General features: G+C 36.2%; 1 protein-coding gene across 10 annotated transcripts in view; it reads right to left on the bottom strand.

Moving 5' to 3' along the window:
• SLC4A10 (solute carrier family 4 member 10) overlaps positions 1–13071 on the bottom strand; it is a 320600-nt gene that overhangs the window by 88057 nt on the left and 219472 nt on the right. For all 10 annotated transcript variants that reach the window (XM_056110433.1, XM_056110436.1, XM_056110435.1 and 7 more), the window contains 2 exons: positions 9604–9761; positions 5695–5782 (listed from right to left, as the gene is read on the bottom strand). In XM_056110433.1, the coding sequence (XP_055966408.1) occupies positions 5695–5782; positions 9604–9761 (246 nt within the window). The remainder of the gene's footprint in view (positions 1–5694; positions 5783–9603; positions 9762–13071) is intronic.

The following is a 13071-nucleotide window of genomic DNA, read 5'->3' as shown; positions in this document are numbered from 1 at the left end:
AGACTCCCAAGGCTGAACCAAGAAGACCTGCAATACCTGAACAGACCTATCACCATCAAGGAAATTGAAATGGTAAAAAACAGTCTCCCCAAGCACAAAGTCCTGGCCCAGATGGATTCACTAGTGAATTCTTCCAAAGCTTTAAAGAGGACTTACTCCCAATCCTTTAAGCTTTTCCACGAAATTGAAATATCAAAAACACTTTCAAACAGTTTCTATGAAGCAAATATCACCCTGATACCAAAAGCAGACAGAGATGCCACAAGAAAGAGAATTACAGGCCGATATCCCTGATAAACACAGATGCAAAGATCCTCAACAAACTATTAGCAAATAGAATCCAACGACTCATCAAAAAGATCATACACCATGACCAAGTAGGATTCATCTCAGGGATGCAAGGATGGTTTAAAATTCGGAAATCGATCAACATAATCCATCATATCAACAAAAGAAAAGATAACAAGCTTATGATCATATCAATAGATGCAGAGAAAGCATTTGACAAGATCCAGCACCCCTTTATGATGAAAACCCTTGCCAAAATAGGTACAGAGGGGACTTTCCTCAACATAGTTAAAGCCATCTACCACAAGACTACAGCAAGCATCATCCTCAACGGGAAAATCTGAAAGCCTTCCCTCTAAGATCAGGGACAAGACAAGGATGCCCACTCCACTGCTGTTTAATATGGTACTGAAAATACTTGCAATAGTGGTCAGGCAAGAAAAATATAGTAAGGGCAATCAGGTAGGAAAGTAAGAAATCAAGCTCTCACTATTTGCAGATGATATGATACTATACTTAGAGAACTCTATAACCTCTACCAAGAAAATCCTAGAAACAATAGAATTGTATAGTAAAGTTGCAGGCTATACAATCTATACCCAAAAGTCCATGACTTTCCTTATACGCAAACAGTGAGAGAGAAGAAAGTGACATGAAAAAAATAATCCCGTTCACAATTGTGCCCCAGAAAATCAAGTACCTAGGAATCAGCTTAACTAAGGAAGTAAAGGACCTGTACAAAGAAAACTACAAAACGCTACCTCAGAAAATAAAAGAGGACACCAGAAAATGGAAAGATATCCCCTGCTCACGAATCGGGAGATTTAGCATTGTCAAAATGGCAATACTTCCCAAGCATTGTACAAATTCAATGCGATCCCAAAATCAGTATGGACGATTCTCAAAAAATTAAAAATTGTGCTCCCATTTGACCCAGCAATACCACTCCTGGGAATATATCCCAGAGAGGCAAAAAAGTATAGTCGAAGTGACATCTGCACTTGTTTGTTCATGGCAGCACTATTTACAATAGCCAGAATCTGGAATAAACCTGAGTGCCTGAGAACAGATGACTGGTAAAAGAAACTTTGGTACATCTACACAATGGAGTACTATGTAGCTGTTAGAAAAGATGAGGCATGAAATTTACATACAAGTGGTACTACCTGGAAAGTATCATGCTAAGTGAAATGAGTCAGAAAGAGAGGGATAGACGTAGAAAGATTGCATTCATCTGGGGAACATAAAGTAACAAAATAGGTGACTAACACCCAAGAATAGCTGAGGTTAGTTTCAGGAGGTTTACTCCATGGCTTAGAGACCAGTCACACATGATAGGGGAAACAGCAGCTCAGATAGAGAAGGGAGCACCAAACAAAGGCTGTTGAGAGCATCCTCCCAGGATGGGAGAAGCATGCTGAAAGTAGACTATAGACTGAACATGATTGCCACTCAATGCCTGTTTTGCAAACCACAACACCCAAAAGGAGAGAGAGAACAGAAAGTTATTCCCTGCCACAGAGGCAGGATGGGGGGCATGGGGGGCTGGAGGGATACTGGGATCCATGGTGGTGGAAAATGGGCACTGGTAGAGGGATGGGTATTTGATCACTGTATAATTGAAACCCTAGCACAAATATGTGTAAGTCTACAACTGTACCTCATGGTGTTTCACTAATAAAATTTTTTTTAAAACCCTGTAGCCTAGTAACTTCTTCTTTGACCTTTGCACACAACTGGACAGATTGTGGCCTTTTTTTGCCACCTCATGTATGCCCCAAGCAACAGCGGAAGAGTAGGGTCTCCACCATGCCTATGTGGTTATGACTAGAGAACTATGGAAAGCCTACGGAGCACTAAGTCACTGGGTCACAAGCCTCGAGAGGTACTCTGAAGCCCCAACAACAGATGGCAGATAAGCACCAATTATAGGCTACTAAGCATCAAGACAGACCATCAGTAAACTTCAAGAGACAGAACCCTTGAGAGACCAGCATGATACACAGGAAACTGCCTGGAACCAACATAAGGCTGGGACACACATCATCGGGGTATCCAAAACTACCTTCCTAAGTCTCTTAAATAAACAACTTCATAAGTATTTGGAGTTTGTATGCAAATCTTTCATTCGAAATTTAAGGGCCAACTCATGAATAAATCCATATCCAAGATACACTCTCGTGGTTTCTTTCATAGCCCTTCTGCTTGTGTGTCATGTATTTTGCCTGCTTAATATGAAAAGAATTACCTACACCCAATTGCAAGTGGGAGTGTTTGGAGGTTTCCTCACAGCAACAAGTAATTTTCAGAAACTAACTGGGTATCTGAATATTCAATCCAATTCAACTTGACTCTGAAACCATCTACCCACAGTTAGCTTTAGGTTACACAGGAAAAAGATTCCTTCTCTCATAAGATGGGCACTGCCTTTCAGACACATGTCACAAACCAAGGCTATAACTTCCAGCTGGTTATGAATTAGAGATTCCATGTACTCCTTCCTCCATTTTTTCAACTTGGAAACACCTGGCCCCAGAACTTAGAAGACTGTTTACCAAAGATGACCACCCATTTGTTGCAAAGGATATAAAAGGATATTTGTATGAAAGGATACAAATCAACAACAAAAGGAAGAAATACATAGGGCAAGCTCTCAAACAAATAAGTTTCTTTCCTCCTATAGGGCCAGTACAGTGGCATCATGAAGCACTAAACTTCCCTAGTATGGAAGTTCCAGCCCCATTCTCTTGAGTATTTAATGAAGGTCTTATTACTGAAGGATGACTGATTAATTCATTGGCCATTGGTGACTGAACTCAATTTCAAAACCTTCCCGTTCCCTGGAAATCTGGAGGTATGACAAGATTAGACCATATAACATAAGGTTGAAATAATGTTCGTTTTCTTGGCATCCATCCCCATCCCCAGGAGTTTTCCAAAAAGTAGTCTCATGCACTCAAGAGATATTTTTATCGCTCATGACACTTAGAAAATCCCAAGATTTTGGACCTTGGAAGCAAGAACTACGGCTTAAAAGCAAACACATATAAGAAATATATTTTTTTCATCTAAGTGACCAAACATTTATTTTCTTTGTCTTTATTTTTCTGTATATTTTTTCTAATAAATCACAATGTTGTAATGTTCTCGTCTATGTTTCTAAGTTAGCTGAATAAATGGCCACTTTATTCCATTTTGTTCACTGACATATCACCTGCAATTGCTAATGTCTAGTAATAGTTCCCATGCAATAAACAGTTTCTTAAACAGAAAAAGAGAAGATCCTTAGAAAGAGGTCACGTGAGGATGCAGGAAGAGATTGGAGTTTTGCTGATAAAAAAAATACAAGGAACACTGGAACAACCCAAAGCTTAAAGGAGAGAGAAAAAGTCTCCTCTAAAGCTTCCAGAGAAAATGTGGTCTTGCTGACATCTGCATTTCAGACTTCTGGCCTTCAAATGTGAGAAAACAAATGACTGCTGTTTTAGCAAATCCACTTGTGGTAAATTTTTATGGAAGTCCTAAGAAATCAACATTATATTAAGTTGCTTTTCTTTAAAAGTGATGAAGAAAACATTTTCCTTCTGGATTTTAGTTTTCTTTTAGTTTTCTATATGTATTAATAATAATTAAAGGTAAAGTAAAGTCCCTCCCGTTGATCATCGATTTAATCGAGCAGGCCCAGTAACGTCTCCATTGGAGACTTTGTTGTTACTGTGTCTGGCATATCGAATACTCTCGGTAGCTTGCCGGGCTCTCCGAGAGGGGTGGAGGAATCGAACTCTAGTCGGCCATGTTGGCTGCGTGCAAGGCAAACGCCCTACCCACTGTGCTATCGATCCAGCCCTAATAATAATTAATTCACATAAAAGATACTTTAATAGAAAAAAACAAAATAATTTGCTACTTCAAATTTTCAGATTTTATAAACAGATTTTATAGGGCTGGAGCGATAGCACAGCGGTAGGGCGTTTGCCTTGCACGCAGCCAACATGGCCGACCCGAGTTCAATTCCTCCGCCCCTCTCGGACAGCCCGGCAAGCTACCGAGAGTATTTGATATGCCAGACACAGTAACAACAAAGTCTCCAATGGAGACGTTACTGGGCCTGCTCGAGCAAATCGATGATCAATGGGAGGGCCTTCTATAAACAAAAATGTAAATATAATATATATTTTAACTACTTCAAATTTTCAGATTTCATAAATAGAAATATATACATACATATATAAATTCACTTTTTAACAGATACTGAAATGTAAGTAAACCTGTGCATTTCCATAAGTAAAATATTAAATGACTTGCATTGATTCTAGATAATGCACAGTCCCTTTTTTTATTACTTAATTTTGACTATATGCTCCTCTGTGATCTTTTACATATATAAAAATAAAAACAATGAAGAAATTATAATAAATTCCCATAAAGTGTTGAAGAAATCAGATTGAAAAAATTTATGGTGGTTTTTGTTTGTTTTGGAGGGGTTTAGTTTCATTTTTGGTTTGGGAAGTCACACCTGGTTGTGCTCAGGTCTTACCCCTAGTTCTGCAGTCAGGAATGATGTCTAATAGGACGTAGGTTTGATATGTGGGTTCCAGGAATCAAACCCCGGTTTACTAGCTGCAAAGAAAACATCTTACTGCTATACTAACCCCTAAGCTGTAATTTTAACTACACATAAAATGTTACTTTTACTATATTTCTGGCACATAATCACGGCAGAGTCTGGCAAGCTACCCGTGACATATTCGATATGCCAAACATAGTAACAACAAGTCTCAAAATGGAGACATTACTGGGCCCGCTGGAGCAAATCGATGAATAACGGGAGGACCGAATCTCCTTAAGGAGTTGATGAAATCCTTTTTTCAATCAAAATATACTTAGAAAAATTTTATGAGGAAAATTTTGCGTAATGTGTCTGGCAAAGGCCCCTTGAAATTCACTCATAATTTCTCTGGTTCAGCCTTCCAGGTTAAGATTATCAACATGAATTTAGGAATTGTTGAGACAGTTGATAGATGTTAATATGATTTTTGAGTGTTATGCACACTCTCCATATAAATTACCATGGTTATTTCTTGACACCTTAAAATTATTTTGCAAAAAATAAGATTTTAGTAGTATTAACAACAGTGCTCTCTCTTATAGCACATATTAGAGGAAAGTATTAATAAAGTCATTAAGAATTCTTCCAAAATATAATATATTTTCTTCTTAACCATAGTATTCATGTGTGTGAAATAATTCCTTCCAAATTTTTGAAAGTAAACTTTATAGTGAAAGAACAGAAAAAGGGAAATTCAATAGAGAGAAGTCTAGTTCACAAGTTGTTTTGATACATGAACTCCAAAAGGTCAGGTGCTCCTAATGGGGAAAGTGTTTCCAATGAACTTGAATAAATACCTCATCTGTCATTAGGGTTGCAATTGATCTGCCAATCTCATGGTACTGCTGACCCTTTCCAAGGGGTCCCAGAAGAATGAACAAAAATCTGCAATTAAAAAGAAAAAAATCACCATGGTTTCAAAAGAGAAACATAAAAATAATTCTAGTAGAACAGAAGCATTCATATCAAAGGAATTGCTGGAGATGGGGGCTTTGAGGTATTATATTTACATATTTTTTACATCTGATTATTATGAAACATTTTTAAATGAATATTATGCTAAAGCTCCTTGAACCATGGAAACTCATGTTATTTGGTATCTCGGTGTTTTCCCTACTTATTTACACAGTTGTCAGTGAAAATTTTTCTACCTTTTTAAACCTTCTCCTTTTATTTTTTTGAGTATCTTCTCCAATTCTAGGGTAATAAATTGGCCCTGTGCTTTCAGTACTCAGGGCCAATGATGCAGAGCTGCTGGGGCTTGGAAGTGCTAGGCTAATACTTCAGGGCTACTACATTTGCAGGGCTCAAAGGGTCATGCAGTGACAAGGATTGAATTTAAAGCCTCATGCATAATAGGCATAACCCCTTACAATTAGGCTGTCTCTTTTCCCATTAGTGAGAATCTATTCTATCATTTTTCAGAGTAGAAAACAGAGACAGATCAAGCCTTTCTGAGTTGGAAGGAAGATAACTCACTAACATGCACATTGTAATAGAAACAGACAATACAGGAGTATAAGCAAAAAGAGAGCATGTGGTCAAAAAAGTCAGTATATATAAGATTTGCATTACATAGAAAAGATTATTGTCAGGAATCAGACAGGAAAAGAAGTTGGGGGCATGCTGATGACTTCCAATACTGGAGGAATAAAAATATGAGGTATACTGCAACATTCTAACTAAATAAGCGTGAAAGTCTGGCAAATACATCATCATAACTGAAGCTGTTCAAGAAACCAGCATATGTCCTTACTTTGGAGATCCTGGTAACTATCTCTGAAAAGTTCAGTGCTACAGGGAATTGTGAAACTTAAAGAATGCTTCATAAACTGCCATGTTATTCAGTAGTGTTAATTTGTTAAATGGCTCATGCTATTAAATATGAAGATTTTAGAAGTTACTGTAAAATAGAAACTATAATCAGGTCGTCTATTTCTAAATCTTAGAAACTGTGGAAGTTTCCCTGGAAGCACGTACTACATAGTCTTAGAGAATCCGAGTTTTTTGCAACATTTGTAATTGAATTCAAATTAATTTATATTACATAGAAATGTCCAGTATACATTTAAATAGGGATAGTTTAATGTGCTGGCAAATGCTTTATCAGCTATGATACTTTTAAGAAATTTTCTAACTTGTGATAATCTTGCTATTTTTCAGCTTTTCAGTTTCAGCCTATTCATTGACTATTTATAAAATTCTAAAAGATTATTTCTGACATTTCTACTATGTGTCACCATTATTTCAGTCAGTCCTTTTGGTCTCCTCAGGAAGAATAATGAGGAAACTTGAAGGACTTTCTTTATTCTATTTGTCTAACTAATACTCTTCGATTTTTCTCCTTTCTAAGTGACTTCGTCTCTTCTCAGAGCGTATCTCTATGATGCCCCCAATTTTCCCTCATTATTGACTGCAATTACTCTGCTCTATCAGTATAAAATGAGGTCACCTAAACCTTGACAGTTTCCACAGCGAGAGTGTATAACCCCATTATGGTTTTTCTCTACTTCTGGGAATTTTTCTTTTCCTTCCTAAGAAATACCAAAACTAGCATGGCCATAAATAGCCACCCTTTATTCTGCTTTCATCAGATGCCTTCCCAAATGGTGGAAGGAAAATATACTGCTGGCAAGTCTGAAAGTTAAAATTTGGGATGCAGCGGTTTCCAAGAAATCCTCAGGGGCCACTCCTGACTAATTTGGGTCACCCAGGAAGACTCAGGTCTGGTAATGTGATGCTGCTCAGGCCGTATGTGCAGAGAGTAACCAGGGCAATCCCAGAGATACTTTGGTGCCTACAGAGTCAAACCGAGCAGTGCAACTCGGGAAACCCTCGGCAGAGCTTGAGGGATCATTCAGTGCCAGGGATCAAATTCGGGGCCTCACACATGCCAGGCCTATACACCAACCTTTTAAGTTATAACAATGCCTCTACAAAAAATATTTGCCATCTTGAATCCAAATCCAAAATTCTCCAAAGCTCTTAATAGTTCAAAGCTAAGGGTTATATATAGGACAGCAGAACCTTTAACATAGTCTGATGCTACTTTAATGTATCTGATTTGTCCTTCCTTTTTTATAAATAAAGGTTGATTGATACATATCAGAAATTTTCCAACAGATTGGATGTCTTTCTATAAACTGAATGACACTCATGTTCCTGCCACAAACTATAGATAAAACATAGGTACTAGAACATGCAATATCTCATTCTAATCAATTGAGCTCTTAAAAAAGAAAACCTCAAAAAATAAATAAATAAAGGCCCTCAGGTTTGGGGTATAGTACATGAGTTAAGGTGTTTGCCTCATACACAGATGACCTGAGTTCAATCCCCAGTCCCCAGCAACCCTTAAAGTCCTTTGAGCCCTTCTAGGAGTGATTCCTAACCACAGAACCAGGGGTAAGTCCTGAGCACAACCAGTTGTGCCTTCATAATCAATAACTTTAAAAGGATACCTCTCAGCCACAGCAGGAGTATAGCAGGGAAGGTGCTTGCCTTGCATGTGTCTACCAGGATTTAATCCCGAGCACCACATATGGTCCCCAAAGCCTGCCAGGAGTGATCCCTGAGTTCAAAGCCAAAAGGAAGCCTTTTGCACTGCTGCATGTGGTCCTCCATAAAAGCAGGAGGCATCTCTGAGCAAACTATTCCATTTTTTTAATCCAAGTACAGAATGAGATAATACACTATGTTTTGAGTTGAGATCAAGGGCCTAGAAAAGATATTCTACAAGCACATTCTACAATCCACTTGCTGTAGCACGTCAATTTTTCAGCATTTTAACTTGGCTAATACAAAGTTTGGCAGAGGATATATATTAACTAGTAGCTGTGACATCAGATGAAAGGCTCTAGTCCTGTGAGAAATGGGGAAATACAGCACTACACATAGAGGCTTTTACTTTGGGAGTAGGATCAAGTGAGAAGTCTGACTAATTGTCTAAAATATTTGCATGGAAGTAAATAAAAAATATAAAACACTGTCCTGTAGTGAGTTGCTAAAATCATAGCCTGCCAAATTCAATAATTCTTTTTTCTGTTCATAATCACCTATGACTAATGTTATAGCAATGAGATTGATTAAACGTGATTAAAAACAATTCAGTTTATAGTTTCTCTAAGTTATCAGGTCTTATAATGAAAAGAAAATAAATTCAAGAACTAAAAAGTTTGAACCTTTTATGTGATTTAATCATATTGTGCTGTCACTAATGGTTATTAATACTCTGTATGGGAAGGGTTGTAAACGTAGAACAGAAATACACAATACATTAGCTACAGCAGATTTTGTCCTATAAATGGTACTTACATTTTCATTCTAGGCCCACTTACTCAAGCATAACTTAGGCTTTGGGTGTTCATCTTTTTGGAGTTTTCCCACAATCTAATGCAATCTTTTTAGAAAAGGTTAACACTTTATCACTTTTTTCCAGCTTAGTAAAAAAAGAATTCATGTCATAAGAGGGAGCAGCTTATTTAGAGATAAGTACAACTTGAAATAGAAGTTTGAGAGGAAGGAGGAAAAGACAGAGCAATTAATGAAAAACTATTTCCTCTCCTCCACAACAAGGAGAAACATTTGGTACATTACATGCTATTTTCCAGAAGAAACTCTCAGAGGAAATTATATTTACTCTTTTCTCTTTTTCCACAAAAAATATGGTATAAGACTAACACAGGAGATGCTCTTATATTTTTTACCTGGTTGGAATTGGAACTTCAGCCAGTCCTTGAAGCAAAACAGCTGGAGACAACCTGACAAATGCAACTACTGTTCTATCCAAGAACTCCAATTCCCCAACTAAGATGTTTGAAGCTTCAGCACCGGGAGGAATCTTTTTCATAAAATGCAGATCAACCTGTGAGCATCGCAAAATAACAGATTAAAATTAGAAAAAATTGTATGTCATATTCTAGCAAGTCTTTCTCAAGAGGAAAGTCATAAATAAATAAGTTAAAATAAATGTAAATTAACATAACCTAAATATACATTTTTAAAATTATTTTAAATAAGCATCTAGTTTATTCATTAAAATAAGAATTTTTTTCTTTACTTGTGTGTCTTCTAACTTGTGGCCAATAATCTCAATAATTCATCAAAAAATTATAAAATTGAATTTTAAAATGCAATATTTTAAAAAGAAGTTTCTTGAGCATTAGCAATTGAAATTTGCAGGAAGAAAATAGTATATTTTCAATGATCTGAATACATTAAAATCACAGTTTAATTATTTGCCAATATTTTAAGTATTTTGAGCCACATTATATTAACTTTATATACAATGTCTAATTTTAAAAAATATGATCAAATTTTTCCATTTAGTATAGATTATGACATAAGTCTTCATTTTTAATTTTAATTGTTCTATATTATTTAATTCTATGTTTGGTTTGATCATGCTTCAATTTTAACTTCTCATCACACAATTTAGATATGGCCAAGTAAAGAAAACAAAAATAAAGTATTGACATGTGTCATTACTAAAAAGCCATGATTGAATTGCTAATGAAATGTTTGTGACTGAAATGAATGTACAAAAAAATAAAAATGATCATTAATAGAGGAAATTGTTGGAGTAATATGTGAAGTCTGAAAAAGAAAAGCAAAATATTCTTGAGTAAATATTGATTTTATTATACTGCCTCAGTGAAAAGCAAGCAGTAATGTTTAAAAAACTACTTTTTGTTCTTAAATCATTTTGAGTGCTTTAAATAAAAATCTATTTGTAGTAAGAATAAGAATTTGTATCTTCTTACTGGTATTGCGTGCAAATGTTGTAAATGGGCCAAAAATCAAAGTGTATATAGCCCACTGAGAGGGAAAGGAGCTCAGCAAACATGGGTGAAGCTGAGAAAACATTTTAAGTTGACAGTTATTCTGCAATTTAATTACTTGATCACAATTTGGCTAGGAAGTTTATTGGAGGTGAGAACACCCATAAGAACTCGGGGACTAATCCTGGGTCTGTGCTCCAAAGTTAACACCTGACAGCGCTCAAGGTGTAGTGCTGGGGTGTAGTGCTGGGTATCAAATTGGAGTTGGCTACATGGAGTTGGCAAGTACCTTGTATTATCCCTTCTACCTGCTTAGGAAGTTTAAAGAGAAAACAAAAACAAAAAAGAAAAGAAAACTTACAGGAGGAATACCTTATAAGTTCATAATCAGACTTTAATAACTAAATTAAATGTTCTGTCTTTGAAATAAAAACTTCAACAAACTATTTATAAAGCTTATAACTACTTAATTTTCCTGTAAATAAGAGTGCCTCAATATATAAAACCATTATATGATGCATGCATTTAATTGGATAAGCATTAGATATAATAATCTGCATTATTTCACAAAATCAAATAAGACACTATTCTAATTAGTGAAAAAGAACAATGAGTTCATAAACCAAAACTTTCTATTAAAAGTATGACAAATATCTTAAGTTCCAAAGTTTATAATCAACAAACATAATCCTAAATGAATGTGTAAGCGCACAAAGCATACATACTCGGATACAAAATGGCAAGTATTTCCCTTTAATAGAACCTAACTTTTTAACAGAGATAACAAAAGCATTGATCTTAATTATCAAGAATTAAATTTAATGAAAATTATCATATTTTTCCATTTGTTTTTCTAACCAGAATAAATGCACACAATGAAAGTTCTTTCAATTAATAATGCTTTACAATTTCATTATAATACATAAATGCTAAGTGAGAGAATAAAAAACTACCCATGTACCTTTAGTCTATGAAAAAAACATACTAGAGCTTCATAAGTTTTTCAAAGCCTAAAAGGACAACACATAAATAAGTTCAGGGGCTTTTTAGATAGCACAGCCAATAGGATGCTTGCCTTGCACGAGGCTAATATGGTTAGATACCCAACACATCTACAGTCTCCTGAGCCCCACCAGGAGTCATTCCTAACACAGAGGCAGTAGAAAGTCCTGAATACTAAAAGGGGTTGGGAATTCCCTGTTTTTAGAAATAATACAGCAGGCAAGACTCTTGCTTTACAAGTAGTTGACACAGGTTTGATTCCCTGCACCACATATAGTGGTCTTCTATATCTTTCTATGGGCTGGAGCGATAGCACAGCAAGTAGGGCGTTTGCCTTGCATGCGGCCAACAAAGTGGACCCGAGTTTCATCCTTCTGCCCCTTTCAGGAAGCCCGGCAACCTACCAAGAGTATCTCGCCGCATGGCAAAGCCTGGCAAGATACCTCTGACGTATTCGATATGCCAAACACAGTAACAAAGTCTCACAAAGTTACCGGCCCACTGGAGCAAATAGATGAACAACGGGAGGACAGTGACAGTGACAGTGATCTTTCTATAAGTTATAAATGTTATAAACTTTCTATATCTCGTTGTTTGACAAATACCCTACCTTTATCTACTGAAGTCTGTGCTTCAGCAAGATAGCAATAATACAAATTAATGTTTAAATGCAATGTAACAAAATCAAGTAATACATAGAATATGCCTAGCTGATTTTATAGAATAAAATATATGGCCCGTACATGTTTTCCTTTATTTCAAAATTTTCAAAATGTCAGTCATGGGTAGCTCTCCAGGCTTTGCCGTGCAGATGAGATACTCTCAGTAGCTTAACGGGCTCTCCACAAAGGGTGGAGGAATCAAACTCGGGTGACTGGGTCAGCCGTGTGCAAGGCAAACGCCCTACCCGCTGTACTATAGCTCCAGCCCTCCAAATATAGACACAGAAGAAAATTCTTCAAACATGAAAAGTAGTATAAAGTCTTCTTTGAGTCATTTGAAATAAAAGAAACAGCCCTCAACACTTAGGAAATACTAAAATAGTCATCTTGTACATGTCAATTAAGGGTGAAAAAGCAGACGTAGAGTGTGTCAACACATCTGCTCTTTTAAAATCTTATAAGGAGCAAAAAAATCTGACAACTCAGATTATATTTTTTAAATGTCCCTAAATGAAGAAATTTGATGGGCCTATCAATTGTATTGGTTTAAAATATATTAAATGATTAGGTCAAGAGATATAGCTAAATAGAAGAGCACATACCTTGCCATGTATTCAATCCCTAGCACCATAAAAACAGTACTTAGATCACATGTATATCGAAAACAGGATCAAGTCACAAGAAAGAGTAAAGTGTTGTTTTCCTTTAACACCTCAAAGTTTTACTGGTT

Source organism: Sorex fumeus, unplaced genomic scaffold, assembly GCF_029834395.1.
Source record: "Sorex fumeus unplaced genomic scaffold, SorFum_2.1 ptg000009l, whole genome shotgun sequence".
Classification (NCBI taxonomy): Eukaryota; Metazoa; Chordata; class Mammalia; order Eulipotyphla; family Soricidae; genus Sorex; species Sorex fumeus.
The sequence above is the reverse complement of the archived record's forward strand: the minus strand, read 5'-3'. Positions and strand labels throughout refer to the sequence as shown.